At 40.6% G+C, this 27829-nt stretch overlaps 1 protein-coding gene across 5 annotated transcripts in view; it reads left to right on the top strand.

The window, feature by feature from the left end:
* The first annotated feature begins 12606 nt into the window (after nucleotides 1–12606).
* DMTF1 (cyclin D binding myb like transcription factor 1) overlaps nucleotides 12607–27829 on the top strand; it is a 28260-nt gene continuing 13037 nt past the window's right edge. For 4 of the 5 annotated variants that reach the window (XM_064421825.1, XM_064421822.1, XM_064421823.1 and 1 more), the window contains exons 1-9: nucleotides 17969–17987; nucleotides 19434–19550; nucleotides 20044–20163; nucleotides 20437–20531; nucleotides 21277–21391; nucleotides 23533–23609; nucleotides 25037–25194; nucleotides 26009–26041; nucleotides 27184–27293. In XM_064421825.1, coding sequence (XP_064277895.1) covers nucleotides 19442–19550; nucleotides 20044–20163; nucleotides 20437–20531; nucleotides 21277–21391; nucleotides 23533–23609; nucleotides 25037–25194; nucleotides 26009–26041; nucleotides 27184–27293 — 817 coding nt within the window. In that variant the 5' untranslated portion in view covers nucleotides 17969–17987; nucleotides 19434–19441. Of the gene's footprint in view, nucleotides 12790–17968; nucleotides 17988–19433; nucleotides 19551–20043; nucleotides 20164–20436; nucleotides 20532–21276; nucleotides 21392–23532; nucleotides 23610–25036; nucleotides 25195–26008; nucleotides 26042–27183; nucleotides 27294–27829 lie in introns of those variants that run through there. The other variant, XM_064421824.1, reaches the window with a different exon arrangement.

The following is a 27829-nucleotide window of genomic DNA, read 5'->3' as shown; positions in this document are numbered from 1 at the left end:
ATGCTATGAAAACTGGGAGAAGGCTGGATGTAGACATAATCTCTACAAGTGACCTTTGCTGCCTCTCTGCCTTGGCTTCACACATAAGCAGCTCCACATTTAGAAAATATTCACAGATGAATTCACATTGGAAATCTGCACCTGAAACCTACTTTTTAATGCTGGAGCCTGACTTGCTGCCACCAATGATCAGAGTGAAGGCAACTCCATCAGCCTGAAAGAGCAGGGTATAAAAGAAAATACAGAAAATCTCTACTGTCAATTAGAAGAGCTTTTATGGTCAAACCATCATTAAAAGGGGGAAGTCAGGGGAAAAAGCCAGGAGTCTGTGCAGCATCCTGCACCAGACCTAATAGAGGGACTGGCCTGATTCTCAGCTGCTGCTGCTGCAGGCAGCAGACAGCTCTCAAATTAAAAGCATAGTACTGATAAGCAAAACAGAAAACAAAGACAAAAAAAAAACAAACAAAAAAAAAAACCCAACAAAAGCCAAAACAAGAAATTCAATCAAGGATTTCATCCACATCACTGCACATATACATACATATATCTCAACAGTATTTATTTGTTCTTTTATCAAATTGATAACTTCAATATTCACTGTAACTGCAGTGCACTCGGTTTTTTTTTTCATTTTTTTGATACTTTCCCATTTACTCCTCACAACTGCCTGTGGTGTTTAATACACACTACAGAGAGACATCATTTATTAAAGACGTCAATTATTGTCTTTTCAAGGGGGCTGAGGTGTTTATACACATTTTTCATATATGTAACCAAAACTATTTTTTTCCCAAAATAATTTTGAATTGCTAGGATTTCTAATCATTGGACTGTTTGCCAGAGCTGACAATTATTCTGATATTATTTATGGCAATTAATTCTATTTGATACAGCTGACGGTATTTCTCAGCGGGGAATTTGCAAAAAGTCTAAAAGGGATTTGCAGCTCTTGTGCAAAGACCTCAAATTCTTCCTTTCAAGAAAGGGAATGAAATTTTGAAATCAGAGGACAGAGTTGAACAAACACTCCTGAAAGGGGATACGGTCAATCAAAAATGATATTGAAAAATCCAGAAAATTTTAAATGCGCTGAGATGAAATTGGGTGTAGGGAAATAGACCAAAACTTGCCAAAATTATTCCCTGGGAAATGTCTACAATCATGGAAGAAAGATAAACAAAGGGACACAAGAGAAACAGAAGAATAGAAATTTCATTTAAAAAATTAAAAAAAAAAAAAGGTTGGATGTGAAAACAAGAAAAGCCAATGGGATGACATGAAGTGCAGAAATATGGACCGAAGCTTGCCCAACTGATCCTCACTGAAATGGTATGATTGAATCTTAAAATCGGAGGACAGAGTTGAATAAACCCTCCTGAAATAAAAAAATTAAATTGAAAAATCCAGAAAATATATTTTTTTTCCTTTCAGGAAATTCTTCCTTTCCCTTCAGACTATTTAACTTATATCACTCCCTGCATTTCAGCCATTGTGATTTGGCCCTAAATACCCAAATAGAAATTTAAGAATTTTTATCACTTGAGATCCCATCATGTATATTCCTGATCTAAATTCATAGAACTACTCATTATTGAAATTAGGAATATACTGAGGTATTTATACAGTGAGAATGCTCAGGACTGACTTTTTAAATTTCTCCTGCTTGTATGGATGTTCACATTGTCTTAAAGGGAACAACATGTAAGAAGCAGATCTCAAGAATATCATCTCAACATTGATGTCTTTAGATTTTCTTTCCAAAATAACTGATTGATGATGGAGCATTTTAATTGGGATAGTTTTCATTTGAGGTGAGAGAAAAAGGGATTTTGTAATTTCTTGATTGTTGTTGTTCTTCTTGTCAGCCCCAAAAGCAGAGATGCCTTTTTTTTCCCTTGAACACAGAGTTTTCTGATCACCAGTGACATATCAGCTGCAGAGATGAAGACGATTTCTTAGACAATTAACTCAGAATCATCTCTTAGAGACAGGCCAGTTATGTTTTGACTGCTCCTCATACTGATGGGTGAAGCTGGTTGGTTTATTTATAACGCCTCAATTGCTGGCTGTAGCTTTGCCTTGTATCAACGTTCGAAAAAGTTGTGGTTTTGAGTTACAGAAACATTTCAGATTAAGTGAGAGAAGGAGATGGAAACACAGATTCTCCATCCAGCTGAAATATCCCTCCCAAATTGTTTTGTCACCCAGTGACCTCCATCATCAGCAGCATCTTCTCATCCTGCCTCCTGCTCCTTCTAGATACTGAGCTGCAGTGAAAGGTGCCCTGCCAACAAGTGCCATAGCTAAAGATTTGTGCTGATTTAATTTGAGAACAAATTCATTTTGGAAAGATTGAACAGATTAAAACACAAATTATAATAGAAACCAGGATGCAGTTTGTAGTACAGCACTGAACTGCTACAATGCAGGAATGTGGCCATATGTTTGGGAGTGTAACATTTTGTCCTTTATTTTAATTCTGGTAGGTTCAAGATGGTTAGGAAGCTTTTACAATGAGTGGAAGGAATGAGTCTGACACTTGAATACTGATCACTTCACTGGTAAGAGTGATTTTATTGGTTAACTCCATCAGTTTAGACTGAAAACCTATTAGAGAACAGTGGACAGATTCTGACAAGAGTCATCCAGGTGGGATAAATCCAGATTTACAGCCATATAAATGAGGAGGATATGACCCATCTGGCATGAATTAAAAAAATACATAACCACAAGATCTTCCAGACACTTTCAAATCCCTAGGAGGATCACTCCTTTTCTCTCATAAGAGTCCTGTACAGAGAAACCTGCACTATCAAAAATTATCATAATGAAGAAACTCACAAATCATTTGCAAGCTCGAAGCAAAGTTTTCGGCTTGGACATGATCCAATCCCCAGTGCAGCAGCGCTCTGACATTTACTAAAGGATTAGCATATCCTCCAGCATCACATCCCAAACACCACAGCACTGCAACTTCTGGCCCCACACATTGGGCTGCTGTTTGATATCAATGTGATTTGCACAAATGCTGCAGCTGTGCTGGCCCCGGGTGAGCTGACATTTGTGTAATAGCTGTCAGAGGAGAAAGTGCCCTGTAACTCAGACCTGGGGAAAGAGGGAATCTCAGCCAATCCTGATAACAAGTCTAGAATTTCTTAGTTAATCGCTCTTTGAGCTGGCTGTGGACTGAATGCTGCAGGTCCTAGCTGGGGATCAATTTGTCATGCTCCCCTGTATCTCAGCCCCCAGGAAGGCATTTTAGCTTCTACCCAGCACCTGCTCCTGATCTGACCCCACTCAGAGGTGGATGGTGACTGCATGACTTTGGGAACTTTCCCAAGTTCCCAAATTGTTTAAAACAACCACCCAAACCCTACAGGGCCCGTGTGCTCCAAGGGAAGCACAGCCACCCACTGCTCTGCAGGTACTGACCAGTGGATGGGGGATAAGTTGTGATTAGGACAGTCCTTGGGGAGGATGTCACACACCTGACTGGAACAGGAGGAGGGGGTGAGGTTGGAGTATCCACCTGTGAACAAATCCCCAAAGTAGTTTTCATCTCACAGGGCTAGACTAGCCCAGAGGTTGCTACCAGCAACCAAGCTGGATAAATCAGTGCTCTGGGAACAAAGAATTTGTCTTGCAGCCTGATGTTCACACAACCCTTCACCTGTGCTGGAGCTCAACCAAAGGGCAGGACTGAGAGGTATTAAAGAGCTGAAAGGCTTTTTATTCCTGAAAGTTGAATTCATAGTCAGTTTCTCATTTGATAAATTCATAGCTGTCAGCTACAGGCACTTCAGGGCAGATTTGCTGTGTAGGAGCACAATGTGCTGTACACACAACTGTGATTCTGGAAGACATAAACACAAAGAACTAATTTCTCACTCCTTTGTTCAAAATGTGCCTGTCTGTAAATGCTGATTATAAACTCATTTTCCATGAGATCTATGTTCTCATCCTTTCTCTCTACTATGCAAAAGAAAAGTATCCAAAATGCAACAAAGAGAAAACTGGTCATCTGGTAAAGGTGGGATATGCACTGCATGATGATGGCATATGAAAAATTCTTCTTACAAGCTAAAACCTGAGATTTTCAGTAAACTATGGAGGACAGACAGACAGCCTGTATCTGGGACAATCTTCCTACTCGTTCACTCCCTACAGATTCACATCCTGAGCTGCTCTAATTCTGCACAGTCTGACTGACTCCTGCAGTGGAGTGAGTTTGCAGCAGGTAAATATTCATCTCTACAAAGGTAAGGGGTGTTCAGACCACAGAGGAGAAAATCCATCTATAGCCTGAAGAACTGGATTTATCCTTCTGACCTCTGCAAAGGAGAGGATATGAATGAGATAATGAGGAAAGGGAAAATATAGACACAAAGCATTGAATTAATTGTGAGGAAAAGACCTGAGGCATCACATAGTCCTCCCATCAAGGCAGGGACAGGTACTGAAAGCAATTGGTTAAATTTTGATATTCATTATGAGGCAGAGAGCAGACATCAGAGCACAGACTAGGGCTGAACAGCTTCCAGCCACCAGAGAAGGATTTAGATCCTGTGAGTCTTGGACAATGCTTTAAATGCCCTGGAACATACACCTTCAGCTATGGGACCCTGCAGACTGTGCTACAGACACAAGAGAGGGGCTCCTGGAAAGGCAAATGTGGAAGCTCAGTCTGCATTTTCACACTGGGCTCAGGGCTCCCACTGGTGACTGAAGCTACTGATGGCAGTTTCACTGGTGGAACAAATTCAGGAATCATCCCCCCAGTGAGCAGCTTTAAATTAACCTGATTATTTCATCCCAGCTCTTTGACAAATGAGTCTGATTTATTTAGCTCATTTGAAACAAGTTCATTTTAATGAAGTTATTTATATAACTCTGTGATGCCATTAGCCAGATTACACGCTGTCCAAAGGGCATAATGCATGATCTCATTTCCAACTTAAAACCCCTTCTATTTCTTTCATCCTCTAACTTAAGTAGCAGGAGATCAGAACATATGTTCTTCTGTTTCTCTCTAGATGGCAAAAAGTCGTTTGGCAGCTGCCAGGTATTATCAGCTCATTTAGTCACTTCTTCTCTAGCCTAGGAAATCAGATTAGAATGCAAAACATATTTCTCCTAAATCACAGCGAAATACAGGTCTGTTTGAGGTCCAGAAACATATCACTGTCACTTTTGGAAATAGATAACGTTATCCTGACCACTGCCCTTTAAAGTGTCAAATTTGTTTTACTGCATTAATTGCTTCTGAAGATTATTCTCACCAGTTTTTACATGTGTGTAATAGCAAAAAACAAACCTGTTGTGGCTCAGTTTCAAGTTCTACCCTGCCATGGATTTTCCAAGAGGCAAACTTCTCACACTCTTCACACTCATACTTCCCCACATGAGTGCATGGGCACATGGGCACAGAAATCCACTCTACAGAGCACCTGGAATGTTTGAGCCTTGCTGTGAGCAGGAGAGAGCCCAGGAAAAGGCACATGGGCACTTTAAATCACCACTGGAACTGGGTCCTGGCACTGGGTACAATCTTGCACTGAGACCCATTGATTTTTTGAGAGCTCAGGTGGAATTGCCAGCAGCAAGATAAATGTATCTGAAGAACCTGGCCATGCAGGACTGGACTGACATTACTGATGTTATTTACGAAGTGCTGAGTTTGGAAAATACTGCCTGAAGTCCAGATGTGCTAAAGCATCGGGGACCTCCCCTTGGTCCTTCTGATGCAAATGCAAACATTTCTCAAGGTGCTGGAGGAGACAGAAGAATGCTCTGGAGATTTACCTTGGATAACCTTGTCTCCCTAAGTTTACCTCTGTCTCTTCTTGAATGTAAAGCATCCACAGAAAATTTTAGGCACATATATTTTAAGAGGACACATCCACGTGTGCATCACCTCAGAAGCGGTCCCCGATGGACTTTTTTCTCATTAAAAGGGAAAAAAGGTTCTCACTTTGTTTTGCATGAGAGCTTCTGGCACAATTCCTTCCCCAGGAGCTGGGTCCATGGGCATGTTCTCCTCAGCACTGAAGCCACCCAGAGAGATGTCTCCCTGTAATCACTTCTGCTCACATCCTGCAGCTCTTGTCTCTGACTTTTTAACAACTTTATAGGTTTGTGCTGGAAACTGGGTCACTGGAAAGATCCAGGGCAGAGCAGAAAAACAGCAAAAAGTTACCTATTTTGGACATTTTTCTTAACCTAGATCATTTCAGTCATGTAGCATTCTGGCAAGGATGGTGGGGGGATCTGCTCCCTCTCTTACACAGAGCCTGACATGAACCCAGGGTAGGAATCTGATGCTCAGATGGGAAGGATAAAACAGGGGTCTCCCATTTGGCTCCCTGGACTTTCAGATTACACTCTCACAGGAAAAACCCGAGGCAAGTGACAGAAATCCCTGTCTGACTCCAAGTGAGGCTTGGAGTGGCTGCAGGAATAAGGTCTTTCTTTTTCTTGGTGCTTCTGGCCTTTAGCTGTAGCACTTTCCTCTGAGAATATGGGGGCTCCACAGACTTCTCAAGCAAAACAAGAAGAGTTTATGCACCTCTTAGACAGCAGTTCCAGAAAGCAAATGAGATCTACCCCTAGATTTTCAGCAGCTTTTTAGACAGAACATATGTTCTGTCTAAGAATTTATATATTTAAATTTAGATATTAAATAGGCTGATCCCAACCTTCACTAATGTGTTCAAACTTTTTTTTTTTTAATATAAAAGTGTTTGGGTTGGTTCTGGGTTTTTTTTATTTCCCAGAAAGAAACCACTGAGAGAAACCTTTAATCACACTGTACATTGAAGTAAAACAATCAGCAATGGATCACAGTATCAAGCAAGTGATATAAAAAGAAACATTAAAAACCAGGGCAGAAGTGACTCTCAGAGGTTGTTTAGGTTCTGTCTCAGATGTATCTATTGACAGAAACTTCAGACTGCTACTAAAGGGAGACTGCAAGACCATCATGGGTCTGAAAGGCTGGATTTGTAAACATAAGAGAACCTTAAATTGTGGGGAATACTGCCACAAACAGATTTTCTTCCAGTGGAAAGATTTGGGTTTAGAGTTGTATTCTTCCTGCCAGCCTTGAGATGATCCAAAGAGACAAAACCAAAACTGGCTGATCTGCTTAAATAGTTGAAGTTGGGAGCAGAACAAATGGAAAGAACTTCATTTCGCAGTAAAACAAATTTAGGAACGAACTCAAATGACAATATAAAGGAGATACTTCTTGCTCACATCCTCTCAAAGTCGAAAAATCTGATTCCCAGCTCCTGGGTAAATCACAGCACCATCTGCCAGCAGAGAATAGAATTACATCATAAATGGCACATTTTCTTTAAGAAACACCTTGTCCCCTTCAAATACATAGGAGGTTTGTCATTGCTTTCACGATAACCCAGCATTTAGCAAAAGCTGCCAAAAAAGTTGAACCTACATAAAAGCTAAATCAACATGCAGCTCCAGAACAGGACAAGTTTTTCCACTGTGGAATACATCACTCTCCTCCCACAGCATGAATTTATCACAGTTCAAGATTATGACCATTCAGTTACTGGGGTTTTATGGGTGACATAATCCAAGGAAGCAGCTCTTGGCCCTCTCTTCCCTAAACAGCTGCAGCCCTCCTGCCCATGACCTATGCACAATGCCATGCAAAAAGCACCTGCCCTCTTTTACCTGTGCCTCCTACAGAAAAAAACTACATCTGCCACCCTCTTCTCATGCCTCCCCCTGTGTAGCAGGATGCTTTCCCTGGAAAAACCACTTGAACAATGCTCTATTTCCAATGCTATCAGTGGTAAATGAAAAAGGGAACCTCATGCTGCTTTGGTGCTGATTAGTGCTGAAAGCAGTATGACACATCATCCTCAAAGTTAAACATCCTGATAGTGAGACAAAGATGTGGTAGACCTGGTAAAATACCTGGATAAAAGAACAAACAACTGCTACTAGTGATCACTTACCTAGAGGTGCTGAGCTGACACAGCTGGCCTGGAGACATATGACTGAGAGCACATCACTTTACACTATAAAAGCCCAGTTCCAAATTTTAACATAACATACCCCTTCTTGGGGTGTATGTGTGGAGATTCCTCCCTTCACTGGGGATGCCTCTAAAGGTTATTCCTGGAGGCTGAGTGAAATCTGCCCACAATCATTGGTATGGGTGAGTACACCAATCTCTACTTAATAATTATTCTTGCTAGCTTTGATACAATTGCTTTAATACAATTGCTTCAATATCGTTTCATAGTGCACCATATTATTATAGATATAGCTCCTGTACTGTCTACTAAATAATTCTGATTAAGATATTTTTGTCTAATCATAATCATACTAAATCATATATGTTTCTATAAATACATCTGGTTTGCCATCCTTAATCCTGTGGGACAAAGTTGTATAAAGGTTTGATTACACCTAAATAAACCTTTAGACATAAAGTATTGACAAAGTCTGGGGCTCACATTGGATCCAGCTGCACTCAGGCTCTTCTCTAAGAACGACTTTAGAAAGCAAGGGTCATACTCTGTGCACCTCATGACTCAACAGGAGGGCTTCTCTGATGAACTCTGTCTGAAGCTCCCACTCTGCCCACGACACGCTGCCATCAGCGCCTTTGATTTCGGCAGTGCACAGTAAAGCACTTCCCAGCTGGGATCCATCTGCTCTTCCCATCTGCTCTGTCCTTTTCTCTCCCTTCTCTTCTACCAGTGATCCTGTAAAGTCTCATTCCTTCTCCTCTTCTGCTGTCCATACACGCTCCTTACAGAAACCAGTTCCTGCTTCCTGTTTTCTCGGATATCCCCTCCAAACACCAAATCCTTATGGATGCTGTGAATTGCTGTCCTCCTGCTAAACTCAGCAGCAGGAAGAAAGGCTCATCCCAATGTCGCTGGCAGCTCAGATCCCTGCAGACCTTGTCCTCTGCTCCCTGTCTCTGGAATTCTGATCCTTTTCCTTCCTCACATTTAGCCATATCAACTGAACCATTCCTAGTCTTGGACTAGGTTCAGTAGGATTGCAACTGCCATGGCCCCAAGGATGGAGAGGGCTGGGCAAGTCCAGATGGCAACCCAGGTTGTAGGTGTGCAGCCTGCACTGACTGCCATTGAATTCAGGTGCCCCAGCAGAGGTTTCAGGAAAAAACAACAACAGTACCCTCATTCCCAGCTCTGCAGACTAGGTATTGAGGGTCCTGGATACATTCTCTAACATGTTCCAGGACTCTGACAGAGGGTGATTGACAGAGCAGGCACTCAAAACCAATATAGAGAGATTTTCAAGGTGGTCAGTCCACTACAGGCTCACACAGGTGCAAGTCAGGAAATTACGAGATTGTCACCAAAGTCAAGCAGTCTCAGAATGAGTGAGTGCTCTTTATAGGATTCTTCCTAGGCCAGGCCACGAGGTAATAACTTTTCTTACAGGAGATTTGTTCTGCAGTGAAGAACACAAACTGTCACTAATTCTCTGTTACTTGTTACTCCTTCTCTGACATCTCTCTCTTTCATGGCAGCTCTTCAGAGCCTGAGCAATTCTCCATAGCCAGCCCCTACCAAACTGTGAGCATACAAATGAACAAGTGTTATATAAATACGAGATTGTTTATTTATAGATATAAATATATTTTCTGTCAATGAGTAATGAATATATTTGCTGTACCCATATGTAATTAGATTCATATCTATACATATAGAAATCTATAATCTATCTATACAGATAGAAATATGAAAAATCTCTCAAACAAACAGGAATTAAGGCCTTTTCTAACTTCTATGTTTTGCATTTCTTCCCTGAATCTTGCAGAATAGAACTTTATTTCTTCTATTATGAAAAAGGCTCTGCACCAAGCTTTCTGCCACCACCCATGTAATCAGATTTGGGATTATTAAATTCACACTTTGCCTTCAGGATTTATGGTGAGTCATCAGCACGTCGATCCTCCTTCTCACATCTTTGCCTTATCAAGCAACACCCCAGTCCCACTTTTCCCCTAATGCTTGATGAGGAGTGAGTTTGCTGTACCTACAGAGCAAGCTAATTGGGCTTTAATTGGAGCAGAGGGAGAGCTGTTCCATCTCTGGGATGCAACTGCTGGGTCTGGAGCACATGGCAGTAGGGACACCTGGTGGCTACCAGGAACACAGAGCCTCTGGAAGAAAACTCAGTGTGAGTCAGTGAAAAGCTAAATTAATCTAAAGGAGAGATTGTTGGTCTTCAGATTGTTGGACTCAAACTCTGTGTTTGAGTCTTTCATCAAGTTAAATAGGTATAGATGCATGCAATTGTTCCATTAACATGAGAGAACTCCAGATTCATGAATCTCATTTCCACTGTGGGACAGGAATCTCTTACAAGACTAAGATTTCATCCTGCTCCTGAAACACCAGAGAATTTCAGTCATCATTTCATGTACATATACCCTGAATTTGATATAAAGTGAATGTTCCTGAGTGTGGTTATTGCACATATCTGTGAGGAAAATTAGATTCTATTGCATAAACAGGAAATGGGGCCCAGAGGTCATCATCCCAAACCCTGCACTGAAAGTCTTGCAGATCTGTGACTAAAATGGTGGCAGAAAATTCCCAGTGGCCCAGTCCTCAACGTGCTGCCACTTCATAGCCTATAATCTTTATATCTCACATCCCAGAACACCACTGTGTAAAAGGAGGTACAGATTTTGCAGTTAAAATAATGTTTTCTACATGGTAAATCCAGATAAGTAAGATAAAAATATAGTAAAGAGAAAGGCTTTATATCCTGCACAGAAGAGGCTCATTACTGAAGGGATGACATATGGGGAAACTAATTTATGGAAGGAGTCCTCTCTATGTTTGCTGCTTACTGCACAAGCTCTTTTTAGAAATTTTCACATGGTAAAGGCTTATATGAAATTTCAGTATTGTTTCCTGCAGTCTGAACACAGCCTTTTGAAAAAGCATTTTGGTACAGCTCAAGGAAGTGGTATCCTGTTATTTTCAAAGCAAGCCCATAGCTAAACCAAAGCAAACCAAACTAAACCAGCCAAACAAATAAACAAAATCCAAAAACCAAACAGAAACAAAAAACCACCACCACTACAACAGAACAGAGAGGTACTTCATGGAAAGCAAATGTAGTGTTCATGCTTCATTTGCTGCAAAAACTGGGGGGGAAAACCCCAGAAGCTGCAAGAGATCGTGGCTGGTGAGTCCAACAGCTGTATGCAACCCTAGAATAGCAAAATGTGTCTCTGCATTGACCAATTACTGCCTAAGGGTACCAGGCACTTACATTTTTCCCTGGAAGTCAACTAGTGGGTGTGGAACTCGAGATTCCTGAGTTTTGATGTCCAGAAATACCAAGTGCACATAGACCAGAGTTAATGTAAGTGTGCTTTGAACAAAACAGGTGCTATAAATCCTGCTTGTACCAGTTACCATCTTGTCTCAGCTACATTCCATCTCCATATTTTACCACCATTTTTATGTGCAATGTCTCCTCCCCTAAACTGCCCTGTCTTCCCATGAGGACACTTTTTAAAGTGCCCAAGGTTTGGGGAGGACACAGCTGGAGGTCACACATAAGGGAAGTGGCCAAAAAGGGGCTTTTTGGTAGAAGTGCAATGAGGTTTTTAGACAAAAAAATTGCAGGCAGGGGATGCCATACACCCTCTTGTCCTTGTGTGCCTGGTTTGTCTGTGAGGTACTCAGCTTGTATGTCAAGGAGCATGGCACCTGCATGCACCCATTCGACGGGGAAGCAAGCACCACAAGCTGGGCTCCACTACATTCTTGTTTATTCTTGGCTTTATGGATAATTTTTTATTAATATGCCTTGGTTTTGTGAGGTTGCTGACCAGGAGGGAAATGAGAAATGACCACAGAGTCACAGAATGATTAGGATTCGAAGGGACCTCTGGAGACCATCCAGTCCAACCCACCCTGCCAAGGCAGGGTCGCCCAGAGCAGCTCACACAGGAATCCAGGTGGGTTTGGAATGTCTCCAGAGAAGATTGCACTACTTCCTTGGGCAGCCTGTTCCAGTGCTCTGCCCCACTCAATGTAAAGAAGTTGTTCCTCACGTTGAGGTGAAACTTTCTGTGTTTTAGTTTATGGCCATTGCTCTTCATCCTGCTGCTGGGCACCACCAAAAAATGTCCAGCACCATCCTCTTGGCACCACCTTTGAGATACTTATACACATTGAGGTTCCCTTCCTGTCCTCTCCGGATTTAAAAATCCCACCTCACACAGTCTCTCCTCATATGAGAGATGCTCCAGAGCCCTCATCATGTGTGTGACCATTGATTAGATATTGATTGACATCCATTGATTAAACATTGCAATGGGCTGCCCAGAAAAGTGGTGGAGACACCATCGCTGGAGGTGTTTTAGGAACGTCTGGATGTGGCACTGAGTGCCATGCTCTGGTTGAAAGGGTGATACGCAGTTGTAGGTCGGGCTCGATGGTCTCAGAGGCCATTCCCAGCCGCATCGAGTCCATGTAGATGTTCAGGGGCCCCTCAGCGAGGCGGGGAAGGCGCCGTGCGTTTTGTGGCGCGGCCGCCGCTCCAGGCCGCGCTCCGTGCGCTTTGTGGCGCCGGGCGGGCGGGCGGAAGCGCCGGGCGGGCGGACGCGGGCCCTTCCGGCGGGCTCGCAGCGCCTCGCCCCGCCGCCGCCTCCGCCTCCCCCGCTCGCCGCCCGCCGCCGCCCGGCGCCTCCATCCTGGTACTTGGGAGTCTCCATCCTGGTTTCTCAAGTGCCCGGACCCAAAACAGGAAGTAAGTGCGCGGGGCCCTGCGGGATCGCAGGGCCGGGAGCTCCGGGCAGCGGCGGCGGCGGCGGGCGGAGGGGAGGGGACGGGGCGGGGAGCGGCCGTGTGCGGCCCCGCGGCTCGGCGCGCTCGGGCCGGGCTGCCGGCCGGGCGGGCAGGGCCGGGCGGGCAGCGGAGCCCGCGGCGGGGCCGCCCAGCGCCGCCGCCCGCCGAGGGCACGGGAAAATGGCGGCGGCCGCCCGGGGCCAAATGGCGGCGCTGGCGGCCGCGGGGCTGAGGCGGGCGCGGAGCCGCCGCCCCGGGGCAGTGCCGGGGCAGGGGCAGGGCCGCTGCCTGCCGCCGGCTGCTCTCCGGGCAGAGCCCCGGGCCGGCCCCGAGCCGCGGCTCCCGCCTTCCCGGGCCGTGCCGGGCGGCGGGAGCGCTGCGCGCAGCGGGATCGGGAAGAAGCGGTCGGACGGAGCGGCCCGGGAAATTACCAAACCCGGCTCCCTGGGGAGGGCAGGGCAAGGGGAGGCCGGCCAGCGCATTGTTTTGTTTATTATGGTTTATTATTTTGTTTAATTGTTGTTGTTTTTTGTGGTTTTAACTGCCTCCCCCATACCTGGATGTCTCTAATAAGAGGCCCATCTACACGATCGCGTTTGAATTTCTCCATTTCCTCTCGCTGGGTCTGCGCTTGGAGTATCCTGAGCTTGTGGGTTTTATCTGTTTTGTTTCATAAGCTTTTTTTTTTTTTTTTTTTTTTTTTTTTTTTTTTTTTTTTTTTTTTTTTTTCCGAGGGAGGGTTGTGATTTGAGGTTGCTTAGGGCAAGTGGACCTGAAGTGTTCGACACTGCCAAGATCAGGGGTTTCATCTTAGGGCGGTACCAGGATTTTCTGCACTAGAGCTATGCTCTGTTCTGCCAAAATAAATGATTCCGGTTGAAAAAGCCTATTTTCCCCCCACTTTTTTTTATAATGTTTCTTTATTTCTTTATTCTTGGTTGTGCCCTTGGGCGTGGTGAAGTGTATTACACTTGTACCAGCTATTTCTTCAGCTGACTGGTAGTATTTGCATGTATTCATTCACAAAGAGTTGCACTGTTCAGCCCCACCTGGCCATTGTTAGTTGAAGTAATCTAGAAAATGCTTTTTGTTTGCCAGCACTGCTCTGGCTGCAGATGTAAGTTGGCCTCTTGACAGCATAGTTAGAATTCCTTTGCAAAACCAGGAGATGCAGGTTTTGCATTGGGATGGACACATCTCATTCTGGTTTTCATTTGCATCATTTCACATTATATAATAATAAACAACTTTATGTTGTTTTATGACATACTGAAAAGATTGAGCATTAATTATAACTGCTTAAGGAGAATGTCCAGAAATACTGATTTTTGTCTTAACCACACAGAATTATAAAAAGTGGCCATATAAGAGACAAAGTTCTCTCTACTGTGTTTCACATGTTCTCCTTTTTTTTGAGCATCATTTCCGTGCTTATCTGTCCATCAGAAAGCAAGAAACACTTCTCTTTGCTTATCAGTCTTACAGTTTGGATAATTTTTCTTATTTTTCTTGCATGCTGAAATTCTACCCATTGTTTATAAAGGTGGAGAATGCTTAGCATGGGACTGGATTTACATGAAGGGGAAAGAATTTTAGTACATATACTTGGAAGATTTCTATCCATTGCCATAACCTTGTGCCCAAGAGCCAATTCCTGAAAAAGATAACTTGAAACTTTCTGTGTTTGTTTCTTTTGAAATAGCAAGGACATAGGTTTTATTTTGTTTTGTATTGGGTTTTTCCCCCTGTGTGACATTTAAAGCATGCTCAGTGCTTTTTATTAAACTTTCAATGGACAGGCTAAAACTCATGGAGTTCTGCCAAATTTGGATCAATGCAGATGAGAACACTCCGTCCCATTGTGTCTCCCATATATTCTGTTTCAGTGATGGCCCACTTCTCTAAATACCACTGATGAGTAGGGTGCAACTGTATCTACAATACTCTAATCTCGTGCTGATATAGATTAATAAATCCTTGTATACCCCAAACTCATGTCCCTGGCTCCTTGTGATTGGTGTCTGCCCAGTTTGGTTCCTTTTTTGTCCATTGTTGGCAGCTGTTAGACAAAATCTTTGTGTGGTGGAATTTTAAATTTGAGCAGAATCCCATTGGTCTGGAGTAAAGTTGGATGGGGTTGGTTGAATATTACCATAACAGCTCTGGCACTAGTTGAATGATAGAAACTCCTGATAATGTACTGGAGGTACTGACTTGGTTTGAATTACTAAGCATTCAGACTACCTAAAATATGAGGTCCTGTAATGACTTTGTTTCCTTAATGTTAGTCTTGAACAAATGCCTCGAAATGTGAATGTGTTCCATGGGATTGTTCCAGTTAAATGTCCCAGTAACAGGAAGCCTCCCTTAATAGTCTTCAATTTTTGCTTTTTACAGGACTTAGTGAAACATACTTATTGCCCAATTCAGAGAACACAGCCTTTAATTCAACTTACTATAGAAATTTTAAGATTTACAACAGTCCACTAAACACTAAACATAACATTCAGTTAATAATTAGGGGCAATAACAGAATTCTGTCTGCAAGAGTAAAAATACTATTTCTTAGAAGTGCTTAATTTTTACAGCCCACAGAATAATTGAGCCCATCTGCCTGATGATGGTTATTTAGAATTAAAGTAATTTTGTATTAGGATATTACTTCTTTTTTTTTTTTCAGTTCGGTGTAAAGTCAGCTTTGCAGGGGTTTTTTTTGCCATAATTCTGCTGCATGCTTCCCAGATAAATAAGAACAACTCTATCATACGGCTTTAATGGAAACCTTAAATTGGAAATCTGTATTAATGAGTCTTTTAGAGAAAGTATTTTCCCACTTCTTTGGCTGCATGTTGAAACCTGTTTGAAATTGTAATGCTGCTCTAAAAAGTGTTGAATTTGGTAAATACACACAGAAATCCAACAAGGCAAAAAAATGCTTATTGAATTGACACTGATTTCTAAGATGCTATTTCATTATGGATTATGGCACTCCCACTTTTGGTGCATGTCTGCCCAACACTGTTCTCTTCCCTAAAAGCTAACACCCTCCTTCAGAACATGAAATATTAGTGGTGGATTGGCACCTCTGTAAAGAATGTGTCTGATCAAGGATTAAAGAAAAACCTTGGCTTGTTAATTTAAAATTCAAGTAAGCGTTTTGTTTAAAATAAAACTTGTTTGCATTTTCAAAAGCACACCTATCAAACTTGTGAAAAGAAGGTGATATTTTGGACATGATGAGACTACTCAGGTCCTAATTCTCACTAATTAATAACCCGTGGCTGTCATTTACTTTGCATTTGGCTTTTGCAAGAGCAGATGTGTGGATGTGCAGATGTGTGTAATGAGCAGAATTCTCGTGGCACATCCCAAAACCTGTGGCATTGTTCACCACGGCTCTGGCTTCTGTGCTGTGATGGATTGAGGGTAAGCACAGTGGCACAGTGTCCCTGCAGCCAGGATCAGGAGAAGGCATCAAAGGGTGTTGGCTCAGGCAGCAGCACTGGGCTTTGGCCACTGAGCTCCCTGTGTCATATCTGAGGCATGTTCAGAGTACCTGGTAGCTGCATCATCATTTAAGTGTGAAACAATGAGGTTTGTCAGATCTGGGGATTGTTTCCTATTCACTCAAAAGAACCACCGCAGTTATTCCTGATTTTGGTCACTCATTCATGTATGAATGGGTTGGTGTCCCTGTCCTGAGGTAAATGTCCTGGTTGGTTGGTTGGTTTGTTGGGTTTTTCTTTCAGTTTTCTTGTATTTGTATGGTCTAATGAATAAAAAATTCTGTCCAAAATATGCATTTGACTTTGGCTTCATTCCTCAAGCTCTTTCTACTCAAGTGTTCAATTGTGGTCCAAGGCCATATGGATTAAAGTTGATGGGAATGAAGAATGTGGCTCTTTTTAAGTTTTTATCAAGGCTTGGTCAAGGTTATTATCTTTACTCAAAAAACTTAAGATACATTAAATCTTGAGTATCATACACAGAGCATCATTATTTTTTTGGGGAGAGTCTGCACTTACAGGTGGCATAAACCATTTTTGGGAAATCGAGGAGTTATAAACCCATCCTCCATCCAGGAGTTACACTGAGGAATGTTTCTTGGGAAGTCACAGGTCCTTGAACAAAGTGCAGTGCCTGGTGTTGGGTTGGGGTGCTCTGCAGTTTGGGGGAGCTCAAGCTGAGAGCTACAGACATGTGGATTGATCAGTGGTGCTCTCAGATGTGCTGCCTCAGCCACTGTCTGGTAAATCCTGTTACAGCTCTGCATGGAAGTGCCAGGGTAGCAGCTACTGATCCTGGGTGTAGCTTCCTCCCCATCCCTGGAATGCCGTATTTGGATGGATGGATCCCTTTTATGCTGTGTCCCGTTCCCTCCTAAATTGTAAACCAGCAAGGCAGGGAATGTAGAGGGATTAATTGCCTTGTGTTTTTTATTTGGTAGCCAAATCCTCTAAATGTACAGATTGATTTTCATCAAGTCCTGAGTAACTGCTGAAACAATAACACAGCTTTGCTGTGCCTGCACTCAATTTTCATCAGTCTTCAAATAAAAAGAAGGAATGGTCTGCTCTGTCTTCTGCTGTGGATAGTGCTATAGTTTCCACTGCTTTCAGAACAGCTGTAGTGAAGTAAATGACTGTTGTAATGTATCTTATAAATCTCATGTCTTTCAGGCCTCTAAAATAGTGAAAAATGGGTGCTTTCAACTGATCATAGAAAAATAAATGTTGTGACAACTAGCTGACATAAATTAAGGAAGAATCCTCCACCTCATTTCCAGTAACTTTAGGGATTTTTACTACAGCAATCCCTGTAGTAAAACTTAGTCAGAAAGTACATATGAACATGAAAAAGAGAATCTGTTTATTTTGGCCCAGTTTATTCACTCCCCAAAAGCTAAATTAATAACTTAAAACTGGGATGAAAAAGTTACAGTCTGCTAATTTAGCTGTAACGCTTTGGATGTCTTCCTTCATGTTTTAGCATTAAGGATGCCTCACTGGGTTCCTAAAATCAATATTACAGCCGTGCAGCAAACAGCTTCTAGTGAAGGACAGAGCCCAGGCTGTAAAACTCAGCAGCAGATGAATCCCAGGGAAGTTACTCCCTCCTACACTTGCATGTGGCAAGGAGCTGTTGATGGTAGATATGAAAGTAAGTTTGAGAACCCTCTGATTTAAAATGTCAGTGGTATGTGAAGTTTTTTACATGTTCAGAAGGGTAATATCACTTCATTTAAGGAATCAATCACTGTGTGTGCTTAAAGATGTGCCAAATCTTCAACGAGCTCGAGAGGTGAGAAGTACTGTTTTAGAAGGACTGGCAGTAGTTTTATCTTTCTAGGATAACACTTCTCTTGGGGATCTTCAATACTGAAGAACATGTTTTCTGATTAAAAATTAAATAATCTCCTGCTGATGCAATAGTGTTAACATTATACAGGGAATTTGAAATCCAGGTTGTAAATTCCATTTACCTGTGGGTATATAGCTATCCCTGCCTAGTACATGGAAAATTTGTAATGTATTTGTGATTTCTTTTTTCTAAAGCTATAGCCAGATATTTTTTAAAACATTTTGGCTTCAAAATAAAAGTTAAAAATAATTTTTTGTGTTTGTTGACATATGAGTAAACACAGAAAAAGGACTGAGCAGTTAAAGGAGAAATAGATTATATTTTCTGTTTACAAGTCTCTGCCAATGTCAACAAAAGCAGGTTTAAAACTGATGAAATCTTTGTAAAGCTTCTGGATATTTTAGATGTGATTTCATTTAGCTTTTGTAGCAGCAGAAGTTGCATCTCTTTGTATTTGGATAACAATTTTATTGTGGGGTTTTGCTTTGATTTATTTCAGAATTACTGCTGGTGGTTTACATAGAATTTCATAGAAACTTTGTATTTCATTGCAGTACTTTTATAGTGGAAATGAAATTATCAGGGACACTTTATATTGTCCTAATTCTGTGACTTCAATGTGTATGGCTTATCCTGGATTACTTATTCTTTCAGTTACGTTTTGTTCTGGTGATTGCTTGCAAACAATTTTTCTCTTGCTCTTGTTGTTTAAATGCTGGAGAAAAAATGCAAGTTTCACATTTAATTATATGCATGGAAGGAGAATAAAACTTTGCAAGTTGGCAGTCTGTAAATAGGGCAGCTGTGACTAATAGGACACTAGAAAAATATTTGTCAGTCCTGACTAGCTTTCAGTTCTATAATAGCAGAATTATTAAATTAACAGTGGAACAAACACTGGACAAAATCATCAGATGTGAAGAATTTAGAAATGCTGAAAAAGTAATAGCTTAGGTTTGTGTTTGAAAAAAAAAGAAATCAGTAGATTGCAAATCCTCCTGATAAGGAGTTTAGGTACTATTTTTAACTGGAGAAGTTACTTTGAAGCTATCTGGTTTTACCCTGTGCAATATTTGTGTGCAGGAAAGTACAGGTAGGTGAATGTCTGAAACTGTGGATTTGTCATGTGAAGGAGTAGGCTCATTTCCTGTGGGATTTTGTGCTGGTTCTGTGGGGTATGGAAGCTGCATTGTGGTCCAAGTGGAGTCCAGCTGCAAAAGGGTAATCTGTATGTTGCTCTTTCAGGTTTGAGTATGAGCACAGTTGAAGAAGAGTCTGACACAGTGACAGTAGAAACCGTGAACTCTGTGACTTTGACTCAGGATACTGAAGGGAACCTAATTCTTCATTGCCCTCAAAATGGTATAGAATTGTTTTACATAGTATTTTTTGTTTCTTCTTTGTTTTGATTGATCTGACCACCATACATCCCTGCCCACAAATTCTGTGAGCTATTCAGGTGCAGCTTACTAAGAATTGTTCTGCTTTGATTTAAAGAATGATAAAGTGTTGAATTAGGTGTAAATCCCAAAACTGTCTGTGTGTGTCCAACAAAGATACAGCTGCTATGGTTTATTTCAGTTGGAATGGGTTCTCAGAACCAAGCACATACCCAAATTTCTGTAGACTGATTTGTTTGACATACTGTGGATGGAATTTTCAAAGAAAATGCATGTTGAAGAAAGCATGGGGACTGTTGTTGCCCACAACTCAGACCAGGTTCCTGGGCAGCAGAAAAGCATGGACCAGCTTGTCACATTTGCTTCTATTATTTGCTTTGGCCAGCTTCTTAGGAGAACTCTGTCTAAGGCTCCTTAGCTTACAGGAAGTAACCTGGGTGTGTTTTTGTTGTTAGAAGCTGATGAAGTAGACTCTGAAGACAGCTCTGAACCTCCACACAAGAGGCTTTGCTTATCAGAGGATGATCAAAGCCTTGATGATTCTACTCCATGCATTTCTGTTGTTGCAGTTCCAAGTAAGTTCTTTTATGTGCTCCTGTAACAAATATATCTGTTGGTAAAGATTAAAAGTGGACTCTTGAATCATAGTAGAATATTCTGCATGGGGTGTTTTTCAGTTGGTAATCATTTTAGTTGATAATCATTTTAGAATTTACTGTGTCAACAAATAAATACCAAATAAGGCTCTTCAAAATTTTCACTTCAAGGGTAGCAATTTGTAAAATTTGTAGCATGTGTAAAATAATGCTTCAGGAGTTAAGTATGCAACTAACTTACCCATTCTGAAGTTTCAGAAAATGATCAGAGCTTTGAGGTGACCATGACTGCTACCGCTGAGGTAGCTGAAGATGAGATTAATGAAGGAACTGTTACCCAGATTCAGGTACATTAAAACTTCAAAATTTACCTATTTGATGTATGCCTTTATTTAAATCGAAATGAAAAGGGAAACAAGTATCAGAAATGCTTACTAAATTAATAAGACTCTTTGATATGAATGTTTGTGAGCACGGATCTTGTTTGTAAAAGCACTGGTCTGTCAAAGCACAGTTGAATAATTTTATGTATAAGAGAGGTTATTTGTAGTCTGAAGTTACTGCCCAAAGAGCAATACTGCAAAGAGTAATAGAGGTAACCCTCCACTGGGAATGTGCTGTGTTGTGATCTGCATAGAAGACAAGCTTATCTGTTATTTCTGTCATTCTTTGGTTATAAATTAAGCTTTTTTATATGCTCAAATAGTCTTTGTCGTGTCACCAGTACTAGCAGATGCAGTTTTCTTTGTGGGTATACCATGTTTAAAAGTTCTTGATTGGAGATGCTGGATATAGTCCTATTTCCACCACAGCCAGTAGGACTCTTCTTACTTACTGTACATTAAACAAGGTGAAGAATGTTGCCTAATTAATTCCCACAACATCTGTATATTTATATGCTAAATCTTACTCAGGTGTTTTAAGAAGGGTGATAGTTCCAGTGCCATATCTAGACATGACACTTTTGAACAGTCAGCAAGGTGATGAAGTGTGCTGATTTCATTTTCCTTCGAACTATGTCTCCATGTTAATTGTAAAGTGATATAAACAACTGAATATCTGACTGTATCATTCCGTATTGGTCTTTTCAAGATTCTTCAGAATGAGCAGTTGGATGAAATCTCCCCAATGGGCAATGAAGAAGTATCAGCTGTTAGTCAAGCCTGGTTCACAACCAAAGAGGATAAGGATTCTCTAACCAATAAAGGTAGGGTGTTTCAAATGCAGTTCTCCCATGCTGTAGAAAGGTAAACTATTCCAGATGTCTCAGAACATTTTAAAGTAGTCTCTGTTCTGGCTTTCTGGAGTTGGGCCTTGCCTGCAGTGGTGACGGTAGTGGCCACAGTAGAGGAGAGCTGTGGGTGCTGTGTCCAGCCCAGATTGAGCACAGAGTTGTGTTTGCCTGGTCAAGGGGTGGGAAGCTGCAGCAGAAGTGGGGGACACCAAGGAAAAAAAACAATCCATGAAGAAGAGGGCTTCTGCAGACCAGGACCTAATGAAATACTACTACTCCTAAAATTTCCACCCCACTGGGCATTCCTCCCTTTCCAAATACATCTGTACAATATGTAGTAGTTGCTGAATTCCAGAGATTTTGTCTTTTTCTTTCCCGCCCACAGGGGAAGTGGCTTTCTAAATCTAGAGAAAAAACTTAGTGTCAAATGAAGATTGTTGTCTCTCTGGTTTCCTCAGCACCTCTACTGTTTTTCTTCCTTTGACTTCTACTTTTTCTAGAGGAAATTTTTTTTCCAGTCAGTTCAAAGCAACCCCCTCTTTTTGTTATAAACCTTTAGGAAGAGACGCAGCATTGTCAGCCAGTCAAAGGAGGGCACTCAATCTGGTGATGCCAGTTAAGAGATTATTAACTTGAGAAAGGTGAAAATGTAAAATATGCCAAGAAAAATATTTGAGAATCTCTACTGCCTGAACTTTTCTTGTAAGCTCTGTGGTTTGTCACAGAGATAGCAGTGGGGGAATGCCAGTGTGTGTCTTCTTTTACAGTAGCTCAGACTTTGGCATGTGTTGCCTGAGCTCATCACTTTATAGTAGTCTCCACCTAATAATGCTTTCTTCCCAGACCTGTGGGCAGGTTATGATCATCTTGACTATGAATATACAAACATTTGAAGTGCAGAATATCTGTCCTTTCCTAAAATAGTTTGGTATTAAAGGTTATTCCATGTAAAGAGTAGCAGTGTCCCATTAAGTCAGTTCAGAGGCTTGGACCTGTGTGAATCACAGTTACTGGAATACATTATTTTTCTGTCTCTGTAACTGTGGAAGAGATTGAAGCTATGGGACACAGGGAAAGAGTACTCTCTCACCAGTTCCAATGGAATTAGTAATAATGCCTGTACTTTTCATTATAATTGGATTTGAGTAGACAGTCTCTTTGGTGTGTTCTGTCTCTCAGCTCTGGTAATTAGCAGGCTGAGAAGGAAGTACCCTGGTTTTTCTGAGCAGAGGTGGGCAGATAGCCAGCACACACCAGTATGTAAACTGGGTCACACCAGCATAAGCTCAGTTAAAAGTATGATATGACCATAAGGGGAAAAAAGGATAAAAAAGGATAATCTAAGTAGGAATCTTTTAATGTTTTATTGATAGACTTCAGGTTTGAAATTTTCTCTCTGAATAAAATTGGTTGGATTTGCTTTTAAAGCTTAGCTGGCATTGTAGTTACTAAAGGAATAGACAGAGAGGAAATGTTGTTTCTATTGGCTTGCCACTTTTATTTGGGGAAGTAAAAGACCCACCACAAGGTTTTATGTTGTCTGTGACCCCTGAGCATTACTCCCAATGCAAAAAGAAGGAAAGAGATGGGGACCAGCTTGTCAGAAAGAGGCTTAATGGAGCATTTACCTCTATGAAAAGCACTCACAGTAGGTGGCAGTACTCTCATGTTCAGGAGTGTTAAAGAATGCAAGAGAACCCCACCTTGTTGCCAGTTCCTCAGGTAATCTTAAAGTTGTATTTTAAGTTCCAGCTTCTGGAATAATTTTGAGTGCGTGGAAATTTCAGCTGTCAGTTTAAAGACAGAAATTTTCTAGTTGCAGCTGAAGAGAAAGGCTGAAAGTGTGACTTGACAGCACATAGAGGAGTTCATGTTCTGTTTTTAAAAATTGGATGTTTTTGAAGAGAGGTCTGACTCACTTTATTTAAATATTAGTTGAATGTTGCTGTCAGTTATGAAATAACATCTGTTTAAAATTAATGCTAGTTATATTTTAGTAGCTAAAATTATTCTTTTCCTTGTTAATTGCAGCATGGGTCATGTTTTCAGATACTTCTGTTCTTGCTGTTTTTCTGGCCTTTACTTCAGTAATTAGTTGTCATTTCTATTTTCAGGCCATAAGTGGAAGCAAGGGATGTGGTCAAAGGAAGAAATTGACATTTTGATGAGTAACATTGAGCGTTATTTAAAGGTATGTTTAGAGTATGTTCCCTGAACGTTGATGTGGTAATGCAGTTCCTGCTAGAAACCAACTTTCTTTAGTACTTTCCAGAATACACAAAAAGTTATTAGGATTGGTTTGTTGTAGGAATGGTCATCACCCATTTGAAATAAGTAAGAAAAAATTTATTCATAGAGAGGACTTAAGTACATTTAATGTATGTAACATTGCTTTTCATTTTGTACTGGATATAGCTTGTTTTGAGCATCCTGACATGACATTTTACATGGTTAAATCTCTTCCTCTGACTATAAATTGAGGATTCATAAAACCTTTATTAAAGATGGTGGAAAAAATTGCACTAGCAGTTTCCTTACTGAGCACTGAATGCAACTTCCAAACATCCTTGGTGTCAAGTCTGTGATTGTGCAGGATGCCTGTGTCTGCTTTCTTCCCCTTAAATTACTGGGGTCAGAGTTCAGTGTAAATGGGCATGTGGTGAACACACTGACAGTGATAATTGCCCATAAGTCATATTTGTGGTAGGCTTGCAGCTGAGAATATTTGAGCTGAGCCCTTAAGCTGAGATATATAGCATGGGTATTACAGTTTCACCATCCTTCACTTGTGGTTTAAAAAAATGCCTTGAATTTAGTGTTCATTGGGATAAAAATCCGCAGTATTAGTTGAAGAGAGTGTGTCTGCCCACACACATATTAAAGTTTCTGCCACAAAATCATTCATGGGTAATACCACATTTTAAATATAGTGAAGCTTTTTTGAGCTAGCTAAATAACTTTTCTGAGTTACTGATAAATCATTTGATTCATTCTTTTCCCATGTATCTGCTTTCTAGTACTGCTTTGAATAACTGAAATGCAGCGATTCTTAGTTTAAGCTGAAGTTAAGCTTTACTGTTGTACTTCTTTGCAGTGTTTTTGTATTGAATTTATTTGAGTTTCCATCAGAACAAGAAGAGTAGTTTAATTGAAAGAAATCGCTTTTGCATAAGGAATAGCTAAATTTATGTAATAAATCAATATAGCACTGTTTGACAATCTTTCCTTGTATGGCCCCAGAATAATTCCACCACAGTACATATTCCATCATGTTCTATATGATGATTCAGTTTTTGATCTTAAAATATACATTGGACAGACTTTTTTATTGTATGTGGATAGGTGTTAGAATTTCTGTATTTCTGTTAGAATTTCCCTGGACTCCAACGTAAAAAAGCCAAAACAACAAAACCTAGTGTTGAAGGGTTTGTATTTGAGGGAGCTAATCCATAAATACTCAGTTTTACTTTTGGACTGTAGTATTTGTGATACACAGAAAGTTGCATAATGGCTTCAGTTCTTGTGTTCTACTTCTTGATTCCCAGGAGACTTTATCTAAGGTGTTTTGTTTGTGGTTTTTGTTTTTGTTTTGTTTTTTTTTTAAATGCTTCGTTCTAGGCCCGTGGGATAAAAGATGCCACTGAAATTATATTTGAAATGTCAAAAGATGAAAGAAAAGATTTCTACAGGACAATAGCTTGGGGTCTGAATCGGCCTCTCTTTGCTGTCTATAGAAGAGTTCTTCGCATGTATGATGACAGAAACCATGTTGGAAAGTATGAAACCCTCTAATGCTGCATGGTTTTATTGGTATGAGTAGGGTCATGTATTTATGCTTGACATGTTCTATGTGAGACAGAAAATTGTAGCCAAGCAGACCTAGATCTTGCTAATATGTCACCTCTGTTCAATTCTGATGGATCATCCTTGGCAATAGTTGTGTTCAATTAATGGTATTCAATGACAGCTTTAAAGAACAGAGAAACATAAAACCCAAAACAAAGGTGAATAACAGATTCTGATGTGATGACAGGACTTGGACACAAGGATGGATCTGCTGAGATGTAACTTTTTCTAGAGCTGTGACCTGGAAGTAATTGATCTTCACCCCTTATGCCCTTGCCTGCCCTTTTTTAAAGCAGTGATCTGGTGCTATCCAGAAAGGATATTATATTTTAGTGTTTGAAGGTAGTTTAAAATTAAAAATATCTTCTCAGTGCTGATATACTTTTTTGATGGAAAGTCAGCTTTATAGTGATGGTGAATTGGGACAGTGAGGAAGAAGCTGTTTATTTCAAAGGCTAATGCAGAAAATTCTAATTCTGTTCATAGGAGTAAGATCACGAAGAATGAGGAATTTTTCTGACAAATGAGAGGAATCTTATACCAGTTAATCTTAGAAATGCACTAATGTGGAAAATGGCATTTGTTCCTCATTCTTCTGAAGTATTCAGTCAGATTGTTTCTTACAGCTGAAATTCCCTAATCTCTTCTTGTAGCTAAATGTGTGCTGTGTGGTTAATGAAATAATAATATTTATGCTGTGTGCTTTCTGTTTAAATAATGTCTTTTTATTTACCTGTTGTTTAGGTATACTCCTGAGGAAATTGAAAAGCTTAAAGAGTAAGTTATCTTATGAACAAGGTCACTCTTCCTTGATTGTATTTAGTAGCTTGATCCATTTTTTAAGACTTCCTTTTATGAAATCACTGAAGAGTTACACATAAATTTGGCTGTGCCAACACTACCCAAAAGTAGTGGTTACTATCTAAAGAAAAATCAAACTACATTTGGATTCTCCTAGATTTTTTTTTTCTAATGTGTGTTCAGGACCTACCTAACAATATGCAACAAAGTTCTAAAGCAAGGCTTCTGTTGTAACTAGGAAAGTTTCAGATTTTTACAGGCACAGTCAATATTTGTGATTATGAGAAATAGAAGTTCCTTTTCCTTAGGAAATTTGAGCAAAGGTTATTCCTAAAGGAAGTGGCAGGTCAAGAGTAGGATCTCTCCTAGGAAGTATTACAGATACATAAATTATCAGTACAGCTCAAAAAGCCTAATTTTGAATATGAACCTGGTAGATCAAGGAGATGAGGCTGCAGATTTTATCCCCTCCTGCACATTTCCAGGGATGGGCAGCTGGAAGGAACTGTTGGACTGAAGGAAGGAAAGGAATATATTGCATTGCATTGATGGATTTGTTTGGACCAATTGAGCTGGTTTGTGTCATTCACAAGGTGCCTTTGGTTCCACATGTGTCAGAACTACTCATGGATTCAACATTTTAAACAGCCTGCTGTCATGTGAAGGAGGGAGATGATTGCTAAAATGATGAATGTGATTATGCAGTGTTTTGCTTAATTTAAATTGTAGGATGCCTGGGTTTTCATCGGGTATTACTGAAATTTCTCAAGTGCTCTCTACACCACCTGAAAATCATTGAGGAACCTGTATAGAATGGAAATCAGCTGTTTATCTAAACATTCTTATTGTGTTTAACACACTCATTAAGCCTCACAGTCTTCCTGCAAGACAGATACTATGCATTTTATAAGTCTTTTGTGGCTTAGCTAGTCCAAAAGGCTTCTAGAAACACATAGGAAAAAGTAGTAGAAAATAGTAATAGTGAAGTATCAAAGTTATTTCCCCCATTCTCTCTTTAGGCCTGTAAACTGCACATTCATCCTGTTTTTATTAGTGAATATGTTATATTTTGGTAATTTCCTAGCTGGATATAGTGCTAATGAGCATGTTTTCTGTAGGCTGAGAGTAAAGCATGGTAATGATTGGGCCACAATAGGAGCTGCCCTGGGGAGAAGTGCTTCATCTGTAAAGGATCGATGTAGACTGATGAAGGATACCTGCAACACAGGTGAGGTAAATGCTGGTGTCAGAAATTGATATTCTGGTTAAAATTCTGCCACTTGTGTTTAATGGTTATAGAGTTACACTGCATGTTTGATATCAAGAGAGAGACAAATGCACTTCAGGAGTGAAGTACTGTTTATATTGTAATGTATATATTCAAGTGTAAAGGAAAATTCAGTCAGACCTCATGTGAATAATGTGCGCTAAATTGTTGCATGGTTCGTTCACTCCAGTTAATACAGTTCACATAGCTTGGGTCAATTTGCTCTGGTCACTATTTGGACAAGTTCTGTGTGGTCTTATTCATCTGTGAGAGGAAGAGAAAAGAAATTTGGCAGCAGAACAATGGAATTGTTGATTTGTTAATCAAAATGGATGTAATATAAACCGTTAGTAATTAAGAACAGTTGCATCTTCACAAGTTAATATTTGCATCTGGAATAAGGTGTTGGACATGGCAGTTAAATATCTGCTGGCATGTTATGGATCAGAACAGAGGGTATGTGCTGCTGGTTAAGGCGGAGGGCTTCTGTCTCTTTC

The sequence above is a fragment of the Passer domesticus genome, chromosome 5, assembly GCF_036417665.1.
Source record: "Passer domesticus isolate bPasDom1 chromosome 5, bPasDom1.hap1, whole genome shotgun sequence".
Lineage (NCBI taxonomy): Eukaryota > Metazoa > Chordata > Aves > Passeriformes > Passeridae > Passer > Passer domesticus.
This window is presented reverse-complemented; position numbering and strand designations above follow the sequence as displayed.